The 22,060-nt window shown below is 56.8% G+C and overlaps 1 protein-coding gene across 1 annotated transcript in view; it reads right to left on the bottom strand.

The window, feature by feature from the left end:
• The window catches only part of LOC103670078 (protein sidekick-1), a 118,019-nt gene that overhangs the window by 78,855 nt on the left and 17,104 nt on the right, over positions 1 to 22,060 (bottom strand). The window contains exons 7-8 of the mRNA XM_040634716.1: positions 9,592 to 9,786; positions 6,618 to 6,819 (exon numbers count right to left, since the gene is read on the bottom strand). Coding sequence (XP_040490650.1) covers positions 6,618 to 6,819; positions 9,592 to 9,786 — 397 coding nt within the window. The remainder of the gene's footprint in view (positions 1 to 6,617; positions 6,820 to 9,591; positions 9,787 to 22,060) is intronic.

Below are 22,060 nucleotides of genomic sequence, written 5' to 3'. Positions count from 1 at the left end.
CCCCCCCCCCAGTCAGCCAACAGCAGCCCCACATCCATCTGGTTTGCAAGGGGGGTCTGGGTAATCTTTTGCCTAGAGGAAGGATTCTGCGTTTTCAAAGACTGATAATCATCTTTGGACACAGGATCGGAAGAATCTTCCTCTGTGTTTTCGTATGCCCTCCTGCCTAAAATGGGATTACAGTGGTTCTCTGTCGGCCGGCCCCTCGAAGGATGCTCTTCCCTCAAGCCCTCCACCACGCCAGCTTGCCCTGCCACAGCTGGTCGGCGACCGAGGGCCTGTCCCCTGGCCTCTCTGCACCCCTGTTCCACAGCGGGAGAAGCCGTGCTGGGTGACCTTGCTGTGGCCCTGGTTGTCCTGGGGGTGCTTCCAAAGTTCTACCCTTAACAATGATCTTTGCTCCTGGTTTCTGGGGGAGCTATTCTTTATTAAGTTAAAACAAATAATTTCCCTTCTGTTCCTAGCTTCCTAGGAGCTATTTTATCTAATTCTGGTGACAACCACATGGTTTTCTCCTTTGGTTCCTGCCTCAACCACCTGAGGCCCCGCATTTGCATTAGCGTCTCCTTCTCAGATTAGAGGGCGGTTGCCAGGGGCGCACACTTCAGAGCCAAACTGCCTTCAATATAATCCCCATGTAACCTCGGGCAGGTCCTCACCTGGGCTGACGGGAGCACCGAGATCGTGAGGCGCTTGTGCGGATCGCATTCAGGAGAAGCGCTTGGAAGAGACTCTGGCACACACGGGTGCTCACGGAATCCCGGCTATTCTTACCATCAGGACCCTCGGGCCTCAGCTCAAGTGGCTCCAGGAAGAGCCCATGCCCTGCACGCTGTCCTCTCGGCCCTTCTGTCCCCTCACCAACCCCACCATGATTTGTAAGTAACCTGCCTTCCCCACAGGGACACGGATCGAGGCGGCCTTGTTTACTGCCGTGCCCAGAGTGCCAGGAACAAGGCCAGGGCCCAGGAGGTGCTCGGTGGAGTATCTGTGAAGGAAGGGAGGAAGGGGGGAAGGAAGAGAGGGAGGGAGGAAGTAAGGGAGGGAGGAAGGGAGGGAGGGAAGGAGGGAGGAAGGCAGGGAGGAAGGCAGGGAGGGAGGAATGGGGGTGGGACTTGGGAGGGGTGAATGAGAGGATGCATGGCATCTGGCATGTGTCCCTGTGCGGGAAACGTCCTCGTCCTTGAATTTAGTGCTTACGTTCACTTAGCACGTTGCATTTAGGACACGTGTTGGACACGTCACTGATCCCTACGTGTTTAGTACCTCTCTGCTCTCTAAGCTTTCAGAATTTGAGGCCAGAGCCAGCTCCTCCGTTCCCACCCGGGGCACACAGCAGGGGTGAGGTACGCTCCAGGCTGGAGGAGGCCCCTCCTGGTCTGAGGTTGGGGGAGGGTGCATGGAGAGCAGGAAGCAGAGTTCCCAGCATTAGGCCCGTTCCTGGGTCCGCAACATTCACAGGACTGTTAGCTGTCTGGTTGGGGGGGGGGGGTGCAGGGCACACAGGCTGAGCTGCAGGAGCTCACCCTTACCTCAGAGTAAGAAGCCCACCAGATGCCCTAAAAACAGGCCATGAGAAACTCGGCGGCAACGAAGGGAGCCCGATGGGAGGGGAGCCCGACGGGAGGTGACAACAGTCCCCTCGTGTAGTCTCTCCTGTCCTTGGGCTCAGCCGCATGGTCTGCAAGCTCACTCAGCCCCTCCTCCTCATCCCTGAGTAGCCTGTCCTTCGGACCCCTGGTCTACCTCCCAGTCTTGAACCGGCCTCCACCCACCCCCGTGCTCCTGCCGTGCTCCCCCCTGAGGGGAGTGGTGACCCGTGAAGAAAGGCACAAACCACCCTGGACACTCTTCCTCAACCCCTCGCATTTCCCCCAATTCTGCTCCCTGTTCACTCGTCCAGGTCCACCTTGGGGTCGGCCCAACCAGAATCCAGAGTCTGGTCCTGCCCCCCCAGCCTGGGTCAGTCCTTGAACTTCTCTGAGGCTCCCTTTATTCATCTGTGAGAACGGCGGTACTGGGACCCACTGCTCCCAGGGCCACTGTGACAGTCACAGGACCCCCTCATAGAGAAGGCAATTTCTAAGCGTCACCTCCTCTTTCTCATCTTCCCAAAGGCTGCCCCCTGCCCCTGCCCACAGCGACCTCGCTGTCCCCAGATGCATCCACCACGCGCAGCCTCCCTTGGCCTCTTCCCACTCAGCATCCTTATGTGCCAGTTTTCTGCCATCTGAAGTTGGAGACTGGCTGGATTTAGGTAAACGTCCCCCAGCTGTCTGGGGGCACAGGACCCTCACCGTCCGCGCTTGCAGGATGCAAGCACACTTAGAAAGCAAGCTTGTTCTTGACCTGAGTGCCCTGCCTGCCCTCTTGTCTGCGTTTGGCTCCGCGGCCAAAGTATTTGGGTGGGGGTGGGGGCACGGACTCGGCTTCCTGTCCCTGTTCCCCCCACGGAGCTGGAAGCAGAGTCTCATAGACAGAAGGCGCTCCCCATGTTCATTCACCCGGTTTGGTTATGATAATGAAGCCTGAGTCCTGATCCTTTTAGAAGCTACCTAGGCTTCCTTTATGTATTTATTCACTCACCTTTAAGATACTGAAAACATCTATTAAGAACTCGTGATTTGCATCACAAAGAGCAAAGACTATCGAACCCATGCATAATATCCTTGGCCAAACTGACCTGACTTTTCACATGGCTTTATTTTTAAAGATGACACAGAAGAAGAAAAGAAAGAACCCAGTGGAGATGGGGCCGGCATCCTGACTTGAACTGAATCCCTCTAGGTTCACACGGTAATCCCCTTTCGGCCCTCCTGGTTGGGTCCATAGTGTCACCCTGGGGATGCTCAGAGGACCAGCAGGACCTGTTATCAGTGTATATGTGACCTGAGCTCACACTGCTGCAGTCCCATCCTAGTGACACCCAGAATGTCTGTCTGGCTCTGGGCTCAGGGGCCTTCTCCTCCTCGACTGTACTGCATGTCTGTGGGATGCAGCCCTGATATGTCCCTCAAGCTGGTGCCTGCCCTCCTGCCCCAGACCCACACCCTTTAGATGTGGGGACAGCCGCTCGACGATGCAGATGGTGAAACTTTTGCGTTGAACTTTGGTTTAAACTTTTACGTTTTCTGGTCATTAGCAGATAGCATGCAATTGGCAAAAGTAAAATGTAAAAAGAACGTCGAGAAAGGAAAAGATAAAGTAGCTCTGAAGCTATTGGAACAGGAGGGAGGCCACGCCATGGCGGCGGGCAAAAAAAGTGCGGCTTTCCTGGAAACTCGGCCCGTGGCGTGTGTCTGCTGACGGGCAGAGGGGGCCCTGGAGTGGACTGGCCACGGCGTCTCCCATACCAAATCAGACTGTTTGGCAGCAAATAGGGACCCTCCCCTTCCAATGTGAAGTACCCTGCTCATAATTGTCTGTTTTATCTCAGGAGGCCCCAGGACAGAAAAGGCCATTGGAGTTTATTTTCCCCTCTCTTTCAGATGGTTACACAAAGGGGGGATGTTATTTTCAGCCACAAGCACATTCTAATTAAGCTAGGCACCCAGTGCAACAGAGTGTGGTTTATGAAGCCATCTGGGCACGCCGGGCCATGCCCCCTGACCCTTGGGGCTGTGCGGGGGGGTTCTGGGCTCTGGATGGGGTGGTGCCAGCAGCTAGGGGTGATCTCCTCTGGGGGCTGAGAGTGGGGCCGCTTGGGCAGTGTGGTGAGAGGAGTGCTGGCAGAAAGCTGGGAGGACAGAGCGGGGCTGCTGCGGCTTGCCTTCTGAGTTGGCTGCCGGGTCCCTGCCGTCCACTACGGAGGCAAACCTTGGGGTCTCAGAGCTGAGAGGAGAGGCGGGGTGTCCGTCCATCTCCATCTTTCACAGATGAGGAAGCCAGGCTTGGCAAGCTTACATGGCAGACCTGCCCCGGCCCCGTGGCCACCGATGGGCCAACGGGTAGCTGAGGTGATAACACACCGACTCTCATAAATGAGCTGTGTGGTCTGCAGCCGTGAGGCTTCGAGCCACAGGCCCAGCGAATGTCAGAGCTAGGGGCTCTGAGGGACTCGGTTTCCCTCTGGAGGAGCACGCTCACAACTGAGGACGTCTCTGCCTCTACCTCCTCATCCGTGAGGTCTGGTCTGCAGCCCGCTGCGGACCGCGTCTGGAGCAGCGCACGGAAAGTGCTGAAAAGGATGCAATGCTGTCTAGTGTCAGAGTGGCAACAGAAAGGACAGCGACAGTGATTGTAACCACGACCAGGAAGAGCCCACGGGAGCTTTCGCACCCGGAGCCCCCAGACCAGGTCACAGAGGTGGGCATCGCCCAGATGCCATTCCAGTCTCCTTCTCCTACCGTGAGGAGCGTAAGGAAAGATGGAGCCGTAGCTAGTTTTCTAAACACCAACTCACCACCGCACACATCTGAGCTACTGTTGCCCCTTCAAGTAGGAGTCCAGGTGGTGCCTCTGGCCCTACTGGAAACAGCCCTTGTGCCCGGGGACTGTTCGCCCTCGGCTTTCAGACGCAGCTGGCACTCCCGGGAGCGTGTGATGAGGGGGTCACTGGGCACGGAGTATCGTTTGGGCCCCAGGGAGCTAGAGCTGTAAGCGACGAGCTGCCTTCCTTCTTGGACTGTAACCTGCTCTGAAGGCCTTCCCCACAGGGGGCATTAGGTCTGGGAGCCATGACGGAGATGCCGGGACATCTGTGCCACCTGCTTGGGGCCGCCCACCGATGTGCTTAGAGGACGCACGCTCAACACGCAGCCGTGCCTCCTGGGTGGGCAGTGTAGGGTGGCCGCCACTGCTCCCGGCCTGGTGCCGCCAGGCCCTGCATGGTCCCAGACTGTGCAACAAGCCGGAGGGTGAGTGCTGAGGAGCCGTCCAAGACCACCCACTATGCAGGTGGCCAGAAGCTGACATGAGCCTGGGCAGTTGTGGCCTCAAAGTCTGCCTTCCCGTGATGCCCCAGTGCTGACCACACCCATGTGTGTGTCACACGTCACCTCGGTCACATGCTTACACCTCAAACCCGGGGCAGGGGGCGCTCCTTTTTTCTCTAAACCTTGCTGTTGCCGCATGCCAGAGGCAGTGACAGAGCCGCATGTCAGCCCCCGCCCCTCCCCCACAGCCTGAACTGTGCTGGGGGTGGGGTGTCTGTGTCTGAGGATGGAGGCTGCAGAAGCCCCCACTCTGGCACCCCGCCCTGGCTGCTCCTTTCCCTGGGCTCAGGTTCAGCCTCCTGCAGGAGCTGAGCCAGGTGACCTTGGTCAGGACCCCTGTGGGAGGTGCTGGGGCTGCAGGCGAATATGACTTTCCGACCTGCCCTCCTCTGTAGACTGGGGACGATGATCTCCCCCACTGGGCCATCATGCGGGTTCAGTGAGAAATGTGTGAGTTTTCTCAGCACGGTGCCCAGAATAGGGGGCAATGAGTACGTGGTGTTCTGTCTGAAAGAGGAATGTTGGCCAGCCCGGGAAATGGGGTCTAGGCCCTCGTCCACCCTTCCCACGAGAGGTGCTGGCCAGGGTCCTGGAACCCTCGGCGCCTGTAGAACACGCTCCCTCGTGGCCCCCTCACAGCCTGATGTGAGCTTCATGGAAAGTAACCACAGTCAGGGCCAGAGAAGGAGGACAGGGACGACGCTGGGCTGGCTCCCTGGACAGGCCTGCCCACTGGACAGACCCAGGGGGCTTCTGCAGGGTGGTGAGTCTGCACAGCCCGGGCCCCCCAGGTGGGGGTGCAGGGCCTGAGGTCACTGCTGAGAACCCTCACCTAGATGGTTACATAGCCCTGGTTCCCCACTGTAGAGGGGAGTGTCCTTGTCCCCACTGTAGGGGGGTGCTCTTGTCCCCATTGTAGAGGGGGGTGCCCTGGTCTCCAACTATAGTGGGGGGTGCCCTCATCCCCCACGGTAGAGGGGGGTGCCCTCCTCCCCCAATGCAGAGGGAGTTACCCTGGTCTCCCACCATAGAGGGGGTGCCCTCATCTCCCCACCATAGCACTGTAGAGGGGGGAGTGCCCTGGTCCCTCACCATAGAGAGGGGTGGGAACATGAGAAGGGGCCCAAATGAGGCTGTAGGTGCCAAGAGGTGAGCTGTGGTGGCCGGCACTGCTCCCCTCTGCCTTTGCCTGATGGTTCGCTCAGTAACTGGATAAATGCTGGGTTCTCATGGTGCAGTGGGGAGGCCCCTCCCACTTCCCTGATCAGCCATCACTAGCGGATGACAGCAGGAGCGGGAGCCATCTGCCTCACTGACTAGGAGACAGAGCACAAAGAGAAGGCACGACTCTCTCAGCCCCCGACACCCTTTCCCCATGCTCCCCCTCCTCCACCTGTGCCTCTCAGGGGATAGGGTGCTGGAGCCCACACTTCCAGGCTCTCTGGCCCTGTCATCTGTGCCTCATCCATCCCTGGGACCTGGGGTGTGCACACCACCCACACAGGGCGTGCCCTGAAGGACAGACCCAGGGCAGAGGCCAGAGTGGGCTCCCGGAGGTGGAAGTCCTGGTTCCTGGTACAGGGAGTGTGCACTAGGAGGAGACACGAGCTGTCTGGATGCATCTCTGGCCCCCCCAGACTCCATGCTCCATCCCCCGGGGAGGGTGTGCCTGGCGCTGGGTACCTTTCGACAGCACAGGCTGTGGCCTCATGGCTGACGGACGAGGAGTAGGTCTGCCACTCTCCCCGGGGCAGCTCTCGCACCTGCACGGTGAAGTAGCGGATGGGGGAGGCCCCGTCGCTGCCCGGGACCCACTGGAGCCGGAGGCTGCGCGCGGTCACTTCTGCCTGCGGCACCAGCAGCTCTCTGGGGGGAGCTGGCCGCTCTGCAACCAAAAGAGAACATACCAAGGACACGTGAGGGACTGCTTCTCCAGAAAGGCTCCACGGAGGTCACAGGCAGGGAGGGCAGAGAACAGGGAGCTGATTCCTGGTTCCACGGCCGACTCCGGACCTGCCCCAGCCTGGATCTGACTAGAGATCCCGGCTTGCCTCCGGGGCGCTGCTCTCAGTGCAGAGACAGACAGGGGGGTGAGCCCACATGTGCTCCCCGACGACCACACGTCCCTACGGGCATCTATGAGTGACACCCCAGGCCCTGTGGACTCTCCCTCCGGGCTCGGGCTCAGTGCATTTGTTGTGCTGACTTCCCTTCCCTGGAAGCCAACCCGAGCCTGAACCATGGACGGCATCCCACTCAGCTTCTCCGGGGGCTGTCACGGCCGCTCTGTGCCCACAGCGCTGGTGACTGGGAGTGCAGGGCGCCGGGGGCCGGGGGCCGGGACCTGGCTCCTGAGCGTGGATCGTTCCCGTCGTGCATCTCCTCGCCCCATCGATTGCAGCAGAGAAACTCCACAGAGGGAGAAATAATTGTTTAATTGTTTATCATGATGATTATCGATCCTGTTGAGAATGTGTGGTGGGTAATAAAGCAGCGACGGCTGGCCGGCCCTGGGGTGATGGTGGGAGGAGCCCTTCCCCCTGACGTGGCTGGTGCTCCTCCGAGAGCACACGCTTGGGCTGCCCGGTTCCTCCTCATTCCTCCTCACCGGGAGCAATAGGCTTGCATCCCCTCGCCAGCCGTCAGGACCACCCTCCTGGGCATACTGCTGGGGGGTCTGCGGGCCCTGGCGGAAATCCCCTAAGCTCTATGGGTCCCAGGCAGGTGATGCTGGTGGTTGGGACGTGGGCCGGGGTCTGGGCGTGCATCCTCCCAGCCCCATCAGCGGCAGCCTGCTGTGGACCAGACCAGGGTGCCTCAGAAGGACACTCGTGTTAATGCTTCCAACTGGATTTAAGTCACGTCACACCTTTAGCAAACCTGTGTCTTTCCCTGTGCCTTAGAAAGTGCCGGATTTCCCTATGGGGCTGCCCCAACTCTGAGGGAGAAGGCAAGAGACTTTGGGAGAGGCACTCAGGGCCCCAAGCATGTCCTGGACAAGGAGGAGCCTAAGGACCAGGGCAGGAGGGGGTTCTCCTGGCACCTGTCTTCTGGGGGCCCCCCGTGCTAGGGGCCATAAGTGGGGCAGTGCTGTGTGCTGATACCCAGGGGCCCACGTGTGCATGGCTGTCTCTCCATCTGCTTCACACTTTGGCATCTCCGGTGACTCCAAGGTTTCTGTCCTCCAGTTAACAGTAGAGGTAACCGCGTCGTTGTAGGGGCTGTGCTTTTGTCATCGTCTATGGGGGATTGAGGCTCAGTGGTTGGGGTTGGGGGACTCACAACGGGCTGAAGGGTTCATCCTTCCCCTGGATGTTGTGGAGCCCCCGGAAGACCCGAAGCCACAGACAGGTGATGTCAGCATCCCCCTGTTGGCCATTGGAAGGGTCAGCCGTGTGCCTGGGCTGAGCAGCCCTGTCCTGGGCAGCCAGGTGTTCCAGTGGGGGTGGCCACTGAGTGGCTGCAGGACCTCGGTGGGCCCTTCCACCTTGTGGGGCATCAGCTTCCCCACCTGCTTGGCCTGTTTGTGTGGGAATTAGAGAGAGCAGCGGGCTGCAATGCCTGGAACGTGGCCAGCATGTGGCCAGCATGTGGCGAGGGCTCAGTGCACACTAGCCTCCTCTGCCTTTTACCTTTTGTAGGTTTCGGATCGGCCCTTCGGATTGTTTTTCAAGCACTCTGGGTTCAACTCATGCTGCCCTTAGACTGTCTGCTCTAGATCTTGTCCCAGAGTGATCACAGAGGCCGCAGGGACCTGGCTCACCCTCTGAGTGCGGCCATGGCACCAGCTCTGCTCCTGGAGGTCTGCGGACCCTGCTGGCCCTCGGGTGCTTCCCAAGAGGCCACCAGGTGGGCACCAGGGCACAGAGGAAAAGGGCCTTGCCTAAGGTCACACAGCTCCAGAGCCTGGTGCTTGGGGACTCCCAGATGGGAGGTAGGACAGGTCATCTGTCCCAGCACACATGTGTGCAAGTGCCTTCCTGTCGTCCTCTTCCCCGAGACCTCTGGGCCTGGCTCTGACCTCTGAACCTGGAGTTGGGGTGGCCCTGGGGAGGGAGCCCGCTGAGGCAGATCCCAGAGCAAGGCTGGAGGGCACATGAGGGGCTCGCAGAGATGGAGATTTCTGTGGGAGGAGATGGCCTGGGGGGTCTGTGGAGGGTGTCCACGTCACTGCACCACAGCTGTGTCCCCAGCAAATGACTGACTGTCTGGGGCCCCACTTCCTCTTCTGTAGAACGGGGGCTCACAGCACTTTCTTCCCCAGGCGCTGGTGAGGATAAACCAAGACAACGTACAACAAGCACGTCGCCAGTGCTTGAACAGAAGCGGCGTCCATGAGGACAGACCTCATTAGGACCGCCTGGTAGGAAACGTGTTCTTTGAGCAGCTGCTCAGCTGGGCACGTGGTTCTGAACATCGGAGACCAAGTGCCTGGCTTCAGGGAGCTGCCCTCCAACATGGTGACTCAGCCACCCAGGCCAGTTGCACAACCTCTCTGAGAGCAGAGACGGACACTCCTGCCTGTCTGGTAAATGTCGGGCTGTGTAGACACCCTTCGGTGCAGGGCCTGACCCGGGAAGCTGCGGACCCAGCAAGTGTGCGGCTCCCATTCGGGCCCTGTAGCACCATGACAGTGGACTTGGGCCTCGGGTCTTACCTCTCTTCTCAGTGGTGATGACGGTGGCCTCCAGCGGCTCCCCCCAGCCTTGCCTCGTCTTGGCCGACAGCCTGAAGATGTATGCGGACTCTGGGGCCAGCTCCGTGGCTGTGAACTGCCTCACTGTGGCGCCCACCTCCACCGTGGTGAACGTGTTGGGGCTGCTGCTGGCCAGGCGGTAGGCGATCTGGTACCCTGTGGGCGGGGCAGGAGGGCCACGCGTCAGTCACATTACCCCCTAGGGACCCCACATTCCCGCCACCTGCCCAACACTCTGCTTTGTTTCCCTGATATCCTTCCTCCTTGGCCGGGATCTGAGAGGGGGCACAGCTGTAGTAACGGATGGAACCTCTGAGCACTGGGTCTCCATGACCCTCATTCCCCTTCATCCTTCCCACCACCAAGATGTGGAAACAGTTTCATCTTCCCTGTGGCTGCTGAAGCAGAGAGGACGTGGTGGGAATCCCTCCTGAGGGGCAAGCCCAGCGCTCCCTGCTTTTTCTGTCCCTCCTCACCCCTCCCGCTACCTGCCCTTCCCCTTGCAGGGCCAAGGGCAGTGCCTCCTTCTAGACTGTTCCTTCAAGTGCACCCTTCTCCCATGGTTACATGTCCTTCTCCTCGGTCGTCCTCCCCGTCTGCCCGCAGATCCCAGCTTTGGGATTGGCAGCTGGTGCTGGCGTGGCTCTGTATCCTGCTGTTGGCCCCTCCTCTGTGCCCACCCCCCAGGAAACCCCAGCATGGCCCCCGAGCTGGGGGCTCCCCTGCAAATAATCCCCCCTCTCCTGCTGAGGAGGCAGCGGGGTGCATGTCATGAGTTCTGGGGGGCTTCCGCGGCTCTGAACGGCTCTTGAAGTTCCTTGATTATCAAGGGATTATGGTTGATCAGACGTTATTAATGACCGAGCCTCCCGACCAGCCTGTGCCGACGCCGCCCCCCGCCCGCGTCTGAAGAGGCAATCCCAACAGTCAGCCCAGCCCGGGACCCAGCAGGCGCGGCCTCCTCGCGGGTGCAGACAGCTGTACTCCTGCCCTGATTAAAGCCAGAGATGGTGGGGTGCGGTGGCATCCACAAACACGGATGACAGCCAACCTGCTGGGGTTAAACAGGGACCTCCCAGGGCGGGGGGAGGGCAGGCCAGCAGAGCCAAACTCTGTCCTCCACCAGCTCGGCCTCTGCTGGTCTAGGGGTGGGATGGCCGCCCAGAGACAAGGCCTCAGGAATTCCATGCCATCCACCCGCCTCTCTGGGTGAGACGACCCCGCTCCTTTGTTGTCCTTCTCGCACCTTCTTCGGCTCCGCTGGCGACTGGGCTTACAGGCATCTGCCCCGCTCCCGCACTTCGTCATCTGTCCAACCACATGACAAGCCTCTCCCAGCTGGCCATATGTGAGGCCGCGGGGCGGGGAGGATTCCACGTGATCAGCGTCAAGCCCCTGACAACTGCTGGTCACCACCATCACAACACAGATGGGGCGGGGGGGGTCCGGCACTCCCTGCCCAGTCCACAGGCCTCGTGTTTGCAGGACTCCGTGTGATTGCTAGGATGCTGCTTTGCCTCCGATGGTTCCTTCTCCCCACGACGACCAGCTGTCCCCAGGCTACCAGGGGCAGCTCAGCTGGCCTCCAGCCTCTGGCCAGGGTGTCCTGCTAGACACGTGTCCTTCCCCATTCAGGGACCAATGACCAGCAGCCCAGAGAAGCCGGGCCGAGCTTCTCTGTACCCTCCTCCCACCCTTCTTTCCCTCACCTGTTGTAAGTGGGGCGCCTGGGGTTCGGTGCCATGGGAAGCTGGTCCTGAGCCTTCAGAGACTCCTGGGCACCTCGCCTCCTGAGGGTGAGGACGCCGTGGTCACCACAGCCACCGCATGGGGCTCTCCTGCTGACCTCCTGGCTCCCTGTGCCCCCACAATGGCCACGATAAGAAGCTACGTGTCCTCACGTGGCCATGAAGCCATACAGCTCAGAGAGGGTAAGTGGTCTGCCTGAGGTCACACAGAAAGTAACCAGCAGAACGGGGTCGGGAACCCTGAGTCTGTCTCACTTTCTACCAAGTCATACTGTTCCTGTGAAGAGAGAACATCCGCCCCAATCGTCCAGCAAAGGGAGAGTCTCCTTGCCAAATCCTGGCTCCTGGAGACCACGCGTCCTGCGTGCCTGCAGCACGAGTGTGTTTTCAAGGGAGAACAGCATCTGGGGTGTGGCAGGCCCATGCTCTGGAACGCACCTCCCGGGGTTGCGATCCAGGCTCTGGGAAGTCTCTGCTGTGTGACTGCGAACAAGTGGCGGGCCCGCTCTGGGTCTCCGTCTGTTAGGCTGTGTGAGGGGGCAGCACAGCAGGGAGTGGCTCATGGGGAGGGCGTTGGCCTACTGGGAGGGGAGGGGAGGGGAGGTGCGCAGGGCCCCAGTGCACTCACACACTCACGCACACTCACTCTGGGTTGTAACGTCATTACAGAAAAAGGCAGTTCTCCGCCCTCTGTGGCTTCAGGACACAGCATCCCCACCAGTCACTCCACCAGCCACCAGCCACTCTGGACATCCGTTGTCATGCAGCCTCCAGGGAATTTCATCCCCATGGCCTCTGGTCCTCACCCAGGCACCTGCTGAGTCTGGCAGCTCTGGGGAACGGTGGTGAGCGCCAGGCAGCGGCAGCCCGCGGGCAGGACCCAGACAAACACAGGTCAGGCTCCCGCTTGGTCCCTTCGGAGCTGGGGACAGGTATCTAGACGTGGGAGGAATGCCCTGGCCCTGCCAGGCCTGTCCCATTTGCTGTGTGCTGTGTGCTCTGTACTGAGCCGTGCCTGCCAGGTCTGCTCTGCCAGCTTCTTGTCCGTCTTTCTGGGGAGCACCGGAGAGCACAGAGCCGCTAAGGCATCTGTGAAGAGACGCTCGTCTTTGCCTGGGTGTGCACGCATCCTGCCCCGCACTGGGCTCTCCTTGGCAGCTCCTCTGGGTCGGCATTTGCTCTGTCACATGTCTGGTCCTTCCCGCGTCTCACCATCTGTTTGTGGCTCTTCTCATATTCACTCCTGAGAGTCACGACGTCCTCACCCCCGACGGCCATGATTTCCACAAGGTACTCAGTCCCCAATTCTTCCTACAGCACCACGGACTCGTCCCTGGGAATGGGGGTGAAGTCAGCGTACTTCCTCCTCTGGCTTGTCGGTCACAAACTGCTGACTGCTTACAGTACTGCTTTTCTCTCTCTTCTGGTCTGTGCGTTTAACTCTGTTATCTGAGCTATTAACTCCGAACTTCTCTCTGACACTCACCCGCTGCTATGAAAGTTATGTAAATCAATGCTCTTAAAGCACCTCTAACCTCAGTATGTCCCCCTCCGGCTGTTATGGGTCGTGTTATTATTTTTATGTTGTCAGGATTTGCAGCGGACTGCGGGAATAGAGATGCCCATTCAGCAAATTTAAAGCGGTGCGCAGGACAGATCAAAGCTTGGGCGGAAGCCAGCCGCTCTCTCCCGGCAGTGTTGCCGTGCTGGGATGTGCTCAATAGACAGAGGCCGAAGCAAGCCTCGCGTAGGACTGGGGTCAGCCAGGGGCTTTGGTGGCGACCCCTTCTTCCCCTGAGCCTGTGGAAGATGGTCAGTCTGTGCCCAGAACAAAAAGCAACCAACCAGTGTCATTAACATATGCGTATTCCTAAACTAGAGAAAAAAAAAGAGGAAAGATATTTTGCAAAGACAAACTGATCTTCACAATTAAACACAGAGGCCACACTGGCAGACACAGACGTTACCTATAAGAACATGAGCAAACACAACATTTTTAAAACCTCAAGAATGAGGTGTGACCCGGCGTCCGTGCGTTAAGCCATCTGAATATAGTTCCTGGTGATGAAGAGATAGCAACCCTCCTCAAAGAAACAGAGTCTGACTTTGTACTAGAAGCAGGCTAAGCACGTAGGCCCGGGGCTGGGGCCCTGTCTATGCGCACGCCGGATTCCTGGGTAGGAGGAGCTGAATGGGTTTTTTCTTCCCAGTGTGAGAATACATGCCCATAGGGCAAGGAGACATCGGAACCACCTGCTGGCACACGCTCTCCCAGCATCCGTAGCGGGCAGACACCGGCTATGCACACACATGGCTCGGGAGACGTCCCAGGCCTCCCCGGAGCCCAAGACTGCAGCCTGCAGGCCCTTCCTCCCTACTCAACACCTCGGCGGCCAGGAGGTCCCAAGCCAGGATTCCACCCCAACCCCAACGTGACTCTCAACTTCTCATTTCCAGCCACTGAAGCAGAGAAGCTTAGGCTACCCCCAAATACGCCATTTTCACATGCTGATTATTTTGGATTCAAGTTACTTAAGAAATGGGCAGTGCCAGAGGGACACTCAGACCCTCCTCTGTCCCCTGAAAGCAGGGAATCAGTCCCCCTCGCTGCACCTGGAGGAAGAGAGGCAGCCTCGTCCCAAGCCACAGGCAGTTCGGGGCCGAGGTGCCTGTATAACCCGGTTATTTCGCTAGTTTACTGACCGCCCCAAACCCAAACCCCTCGTCTTGTCAATTCTTCACCAATTTACTGTTTCCTTGACTCGAAGGCATTAAAACCAGCCTGCTTTGGTCACTTTTGAGCCTCAAATCTTTGGGGCTCCTGTAGACACAAAATTAAATTTGATCTTCTCCTGTCTTATGTCCACTTACTTCTTGGACCCGCTGTAGAACCCAGAAGGGAGGAGAGAGAAGCTCTCATCCCTACACCATGAATTAAGAAAACGACTGGCCCCCAAGTATTAGTGTCTCTGCATTTCAGGCACAGGACGTGTGTCTATTTTACCCCGAGGGCCAGAAGGGGATATGGTGAGCAGAGGACGGAGCTGGGCCTTCAGCGTGGGAACCCCACTCTACCGGGAGGCCCTGCTGCTTCCTGCAGCTCCTTCCTGCTCTAAAATGGTAGAATTCTGATGATCTGAAGAAAAGAGAGACAAGTTGAAAATAATCTGGTCATACTACAGGTGACATTGAGTGACTGGGAGAGACCACCAGGCATTTGGGAACGGGGTCTGGGGGGGACATTCCAGCGCCAGGGGGTTGATGCCAGCACAGCAGAGAGGCAGAAACCCCAAGGCCAGGGTTCCTCTGGAGAGGATAAGTTGTTTCGGAAAGTGGACAGAAAAACGGGATTGTCTGGAAGAGCCTTGGGGTACCTGCATAAGGAATAAGGTCAGGGCAGCGGGTCCAAGTCCCCTGCAGTAGGGCCTGGGGTCAGAGCCGCCACTAGGTCTGGGACGGGCATGACAACCTACGAGGGGCAGCCCCCGCCCAGCCCAATGCCAGAGCCCTCAGCCATTGGAGCCCAGAGCACCAGGGAGGGGTAGAGCGTGCACCAGGATGGGAAGTGACCCGAGGGCCAGGACGCTCTGAATGTCACATCCCATGGGCTGCCGTGGGTCACTGTTGGCCATGCTGGCCAGGAGAGGATGATGCAGCCGGCTACACAGGGGCAGGTGCTAGAGACTCAGGGGGATGGGGGGAGGCCTCTGCCCACACAAGATACTTTCCGTTCTATGGATGTTGCTGCCTGAGTCCTGAGAGGCCCAGTCGGCTCCAAGATGGCCCAGGACGAAGGGTTTTCTCTGGAGGTGAGCCCAGGAGACAGAGGAAGCTGACAGATGGCCAGAGGAAGCAGTTACCCTGCTGGGCACCCAAGGCTCTGCCCACTGGGCAGAGGGTGGCGGGGGTGGTGAGGGCTGCGGCAGCTTCCTCCCAACCCCCAGCAGTCATGGGCCGGGGGCAGCTGGTGGGCAACTCCCCCAGAATCCCGGCCCCAGGGCAGAGAGCGCCCTTGGGCGCAGCGCACTGCTGGCCGCTCCAACACTGTGGGACTGTGGGGGGCAGTGCCGGGCCCCGAAGGCCGACTGCGTACACGGCACCTGCCACAAGGTGACCTCACCATCCAGAGGTCACTGTTCCTATCTCAGGGAATGCTTCTGGTCATCGTTTTTCTACGCATATGAACTTGAAACAAAACTGATTTTACTCCGAGCGCAGGCTTTTCATTCGTGTCTTCTCACCACATTTCGAAAGCGTCATCCTTTTCCTTCAGAAACGTGTGTAATATTCCACGACATGGACCTGCCCCGAGGCGCCACCAGCACCGAGCAGGAAGGAGGCTGTTTGCAGCGGGATTGCCCCAGGCTCCTCCGCCACCGAAGCACGGAGACAAGGAGGCCCACTTCCTACGGCCACGGCGACAACTGTGACCAATGCACGGAACAGCTAGGCACAGTGTCATCTGTGCGCAGCTGTGGGACACCCGGCTTATTATCTCTGCCTCTGCTCCAGCTCCCATGAGCCACTGGGAGAGACTCCCTCATCCTGTGGGTATATTCGTACCTTCCTCTTATCCGCCCTAAGTCAGGGTGATAGCGCCCTGTCCCCATTCTGTGGCCCGGTGAACGTAAAGACGGGCACCTCGAATGTCCTTGCAATGCCCCAGCCTCAACGGACAGTAGAAGAGAGCTTTTTCCTGCAGATAAATGGTAAAAGGAAGCAGGTGAGTACCCATTCTTGTACTTGTAGAGAATAACGGGAAATGATGTTGAGGGAGAAGAGTGTTTCGGTGGGAAAGGCTGGTTACGTAATTACAGTTTGAGGAAGATAGAAACATTAGCGTCCCGGATGTCAGCGGTGCACGGGCTGTGCTGGGTGTTAGGAAAGAATGGGCAAGCCGAATCAATACTAGGAGGAAAACACGGCCCGAGTGAAGTCTGATTTGTAAGGTTATGGGTGAATTATGATAATACAGGCATTTGGGGGAGGGGGAATGCCAAGTATAAGCCACATTGATCCACGGTGAAGGTTGAAACTACGCAGTCTCTGAACACACCCAGAAGATGGAAAAAAACAATGCGCATCTAGAAAATCAGAATCAGGAAAGGGCATGTGTTTCAAGCCTGACACCAGTTCTAGAACCTTCAGCTGTGTGAGATGCAGGAGGAGTTCTAAGATGATGCTGTGCTGGGAGCCTCCTTGGGGGGGGGGTGGTGGTATCTCAGCTGGCTCGCTCAGATGGGGTAACTGTAGACTGGCACCCAGAGCCCTCTGGGGGACCTGTGTATGGCGTATTGGGTGGTGGCAGGCCTCTCACAGGTTGCGTGCATCCTGGGCAAGCGAAAGGCACCTGTCTGAGAGTCTCCTGTTTGGTGGTACGTCCCTAGGGCCTGACGCTCGGGGCCGAAGCCAAGGCCTCCAGTGGGGCACGGTGCTGCTGACGCCCTCGGTAGCCCCTGTGGGTGGGTGTGAATGGTGACAGCCCTGCCAGCACCCGCGACTTGTTCAGAGAGCCCACGGCAGCAGAATGGCCCCGGGATTGCCCAGCCCAGGCACCGTGTGGCTTGTTGGTTTTACAGCTTATGCGCATGAGGGCTGGGGGCAAACGCAACAGTGGATCAAAACTCTGTATTTGCAAGCAGGGATTATATTCACTTGCGCTCCTAATTCTCAGCAGAGACTTTGCACACCCTTCTGTAATAAGCTAAGGGTAAATGTTAGGCCCTCGGTAGGCAGGTGGAGATGGGGGGAGGCTCTGGCGTGTGTGGCCGGGCAGCCCCGCACGCGGGTTTAAAGAGCACACGCATCACATTAGCTTGGCAGCATTTAAGGGAGAGCGGAGTCGTCAGCGAGGGAGGGAGGGTGACTGTGCTCAGGTGGCTCCCGCCGCAGCCCCCAAAGGCAGGCTCTAAATGCTAAAAGCTCTCCACGGTAAAATATTTACACAAATAAGCAAGTGTTTTTCCCCGTAGGCGTCTGGTGGTGTTTCATGCTGTTAATCTTTTTGGGAAATGCAAGAACATGTTTTGATATAGATTACAAAAGCACGGCTGCAGAGCTGTTTATATACTCGGAAGGCCGTGCTGCCCGAGTGGGAGCATCGATTCGAGGTCTCTGGGTGGGAAGCCAGTCTTGCAAAAAGATGTTTCCCCTTCTCCCCCACAAACACCGATCTGAATCTTTAGAAACTGTTTTCTCACCCTTCCTACGGCATCTGCAATTTGGTGTGCTAGCTGTAACAATATCCAGGTGACAGGTTACCCAGACAACATTTGTTACCATTACAACTAAAGGCCATTACAACAGAATGTGGTGTTTTTCTGCATTACAGGTAGGCATAGCACTATTTTACTTTTTGTCTGCTTTGCCACGGTTGGAATGCTAGGAGTATTTAAATACTGCCCTCTCCTTACCTGGACTTTTGCGATTTTTAGTGATGCCCCCACCCCCAGGGACTATAGCTCAAAATCCAAGCTTCTGCATGTCCCTTAGGAGCCTCTGATAACCTGGCTCCAACCTGCCTTTCCCTGTTCTTCTCCCTGTCTTGTCCGTGTGAAACCTCTGCTGGGGACTACCAGCTAGATGCTGGCATTGGACGACATGAAGAAATTCTCTGGTCCAGGACACACGATGAGATACCAAACAGCCATGCATTTGAGCGAACGTTCCTTGAGTGCTTACCACGTGGTTGGGCGTTATCCTAAGGTCCTCATGCACAACTCAATCAACACTACAAGGGAGTATGAGTGGTATTCCCATTTGAGGGATAGGGAAGCCGAGGCATAGAAAGACTCAGTAATGTGCCTAAATTCACTGGGCTGGGCTGCTGAGTCTGCAAGCTTGCCCACGCTGTCCTCGGCCTGTCCGGAGTGCAGTGCTTCAAACCCCAGGGACAGCAGAGCAGGCAGCCTGGGATTCTTGAGTTTATTGAGCAGACCGTGGCTGGCTGGGGATGTGGGGGAGGGTGAATCATGGGCCTGGGGCATGAAGTTGGGACCACTTCCTGAGAAGAGCTGGCTGTGTCAGATCCTGAGATCCACGGGGTTCGTGTGGCTGTTTGGTCTTTCCTCTTGTTGTGTCTCGCCCTCCGCAGCCCGAAGAGGCCGAGCCCGTCACCCCTCCCGCAGCCCCAGTCCTGCCAGTATCCTGAGTGGACGCGGTGCCCAGGGAGTGATGCGGCTATAAGTCCAGGGGGCGGGGGGAAGAGAGGTCACCACTTGGAGTGAGGAGCAGAAGGAGCCACGATGGCCCTAAGAGGGACTGGGGTGCCCGCTGACCCCAGCCTAGGGGGCCTGTGTGCAGGGACAGCACCTGCTTCCTCACTGTGGGAATAGCAGATGACAGGAAGGCACATGTTTCAAGTCTACATGCAAGTCTCCGTGACCAAAATTAAAAGGGGAACTTTTGCAACATCTGTGACTGTGAATATTGTTAATATTGTTAATGATCATGTTGGGTGGTATTTACTGGGCTAACTTGTCCGGACCCAGTGTCGCGGTGCTAACGCCAGCAGAGTCAGGCCTCCAACCCAGACTCGGATTTTGGGCTCAGGTCTCTCAGCCACTTGGTACTTGGATGCTGCCAGTGTGCAAGGTATGTGAAAGCTAGTAGGGAAGGGGTGAGTCCCCAAGAGAAAAATGGCCAAAGGACGTGTCACGAGCTGAATTACACCTCCCACGTTCACACGTTATAGTCCTAGCCCTGAGCACCCCCAATGTGACTGTATTTGGGGAGAGGGTCTTTATAGAGGGGATTAAGGTGAAATGAGGTACTGGGGGAGCCCTGACTCAGGAGGGCTGGCACCCCTACAAGAGGAGATCAGGACACAGACACACAAAGAGGGACGACAAGGTGAGGGAAGACATGGGGAGGCCAAGGAGAGAGGCTGCCAGAGACACCAGCCCTCCCTGTGCCTGGATCTCGCACCTCTAGCCTCCGGAGTTGACAGAAAATAGATTCCTGTTGTTTAATCCCCATGCTCATGGTTCTCTGTGGCAGCCCCAGCAAACTAGTACAGAATATAAACTGGAAATTCCCAAAAGGAAAAAAAACAACAACTTATGGCTAGCGAACTTTGAAAATGTCTCCTTCATATGAATATTCTATTTTATGTATCAAACTGGCCGAGATAAACAAAACAAACCATCAACGTCGATGCTGGTGAAGGTGGAGTGGCATGGGCACTGCTGTCAGGAGAGCTGACTGACACAGTGTTTCCGGAGAGAAAGCGTGATAGGTAGGTGAACAACTCTGGAAATGTTCTAGCACCTTCTCCCAGTGACTCTGCTTCCAGGCTTGCATCCTGAGGAGATCATCAGAAACGCTGTGAAGATTCACCTCTAAGGATGTCGGTCACATCATTATTTCTGATTGCATCATTTGGGAGATGATCCGTATTTTTTTAAAATTTTCTATTATAACGTATTTGCATTTAAAGGTTACATTATCGGGCTGGATGTGTTCGTACCATGGATGCCCGAATCGTACTGAAGTATACAGAGACAGTCTGCTTTTGGCAATGTGGTAAACCAGATGTCCTGGAAAACCTTCCTGTTAAGACATCCAAAAGTAATAAATATGGTAGCAAGAAAAGAAAGCCTAAGTGCACAGTTGAACCGGAAAGTGAGGAGAAATTATAGAGAGTGAATAGGAAATGGGAACCATAAAAGTTGAGATGAAGCCCAGGGCAGTCCAGGGATGGGAGCAACCAACAGACCTGCAAGGCTGGGCGCACTCATCTGGCATTGGGGAAGCCGCTGGGGAAATCCAACATAAAACCACAACGAGACACCAGAATGGCAAAGAAGTTTAGATGCTGAGCCTATCAAGTGTTGGCAAAGACGTGCGGAGCCATGGGGGTCCTTACACCTGCTGGTGGGAGTACAAACTGGTATTACTGCTCAGGAAAATGGTCTGGTGTCATTGTGCGAAGTTGAAAATGTGCCAACTCTGTTGGCCGTTCCTGGGTGTGTGCCCTGGGGAACCCTTCTGCACGCACACCAGGAGGCGAGCACCAGGATGCTGGGGACGCTGCAAATGTCGTGATCGGGAGTGTGCAGACGTGGATGCGGGGGTGTCTACGTAGGAAACATTCATCACAGGGGGAGGGAAGAGTCACGTTGCAGAAAAACATGCGAGAGGAGTTTATATGAAATGTAAACATGTGCAGCACTAATATTAGATTTTTAGGCTTAAATTTAACTCTAGGAAAATCGTACAGAAAACTGAAGGAGAGATAAACACGAAATCCCTTGGGGGACCTGGCGGGTCACGGGTACTAAACATACATGCAGTACGACGAAGAGGCTCCCTTCTAAATAGGAAATATTTTATAATTAAAATATTAGAAAAATGATAAAAAATATTAACATTATTTTGGGGCGGTGGAATTGTGGGTGATTCTCATTTTCTTCCTGTTACTTATTTGAATTTTCTGTTTTTTAAGACATTTATAGTGAATGTGTCATTTTAATCTTATGATTGTCCTTTTTATTATAAATCTTTCAAACATAGAGAAAATACTGGGAATTATATAGATGGAATACCCAAATATTCATTGCACCAACTGAACAAATCTTGAGATTTTGCCAGATTGGGCTGTTTTGTTGTGTTTTGTTTCATATAAGAGAAATGATGAGACAAAGCTGAGGCCGTCCTGTGGCCCCACCGGATCCTCTTCCTCAGAGGGAACCTCCCTTCTCCACTCAGGGTGTACTGCTGTCCGTGAGTTCACACTTCGACTGTACGTGGGGCCCAGTAAATGAGGACAATCACGCACACAGAGGTTTAAATGTACAGGAACACCCTCGCGCTGTGTTTTCTCCTCCGACTTGCTTTTCCCCTGAACAGACGCTTGCAACACTTCCTCATGTTGACCCATGCAGCTCCTGGTCATTCCTTTAACTGCTATCGTGTTTTCTGCTGTGTGAAGAGCCCACAATACACCTTTCTGTTGTCTGACTGATGGACACTCAGGTGCCTGGCTCTTTGTTTCGCCTGCCATCGAACGTGACGCGGCAGGAGCGTCCGTGCGTGTCTCCTTGGGTACAGGGGTGAGAACTCCAGGTTTAAGACCCGACGGGAAGGGCCTCTGGGATGCAGGGGACAGACGTGCTCCCCTCGCCCAGACATTACCAGGTCATTCTCTGGGAGCCGATGAGTGTGTGTGTTTGCCCACACCCCCGTCTCTCCTGGGTAGTATCCGACTTCCTGACGCTCCGGATCTGAATGATGTAAATGCTAGCCCATTGTGGTCTGATTCCTCAAACAGGCGCACGAACGTTACAGATGCCCTTCAAAGTGAGTGACGAGATTTCACCTTTGGACAGTGAGACTCATGTGATGATGGTGGGCACAGCCAGGCAGGGACGGGCGTGGAGGGAGCTTGCAGGTGGAGGTCACATTGAATGGGACTTTAGAGGCACAGAAGGGGCAAAGGACCAGCAAGCACAGTGGGCTGGCCCTGGCAGAGGGCAGAGGCTGCAGCAGGAGCGGCGGGAACGGCAGGAGCAGGGTTGGGGATGGGGCTTCCCTCAGCAGGACCGGCGCAGGGTTGGGGATGGGGCTTCCCTCAGCAGGACCGGCGCAGGGTTGGGGATGGGGCTTCCCTCAGCAGGACCGGCGCAGGGTTGGGGATGGGGCTTCCCTCAGCAGGACCGGCGCAGGGTTGGGGATGGGGCTTC

This window comes from Ursus maritimus, unplaced genomic scaffold (assembly GCF_017311325.1).
Source record: "Ursus maritimus isolate PB19 unplaced genomic scaffold, ASM1731132v1 scaffold_2, whole genome shotgun sequence".
Lineage (NCBI taxonomy): Eukaryota > Metazoa > Chordata > Mammalia > Carnivora > Ursidae > Ursus > Ursus maritimus.
The sequence above is the reverse complement of the archived record's forward strand: the minus strand, read 5'-3'. Positions and strand labels throughout refer to the sequence as shown.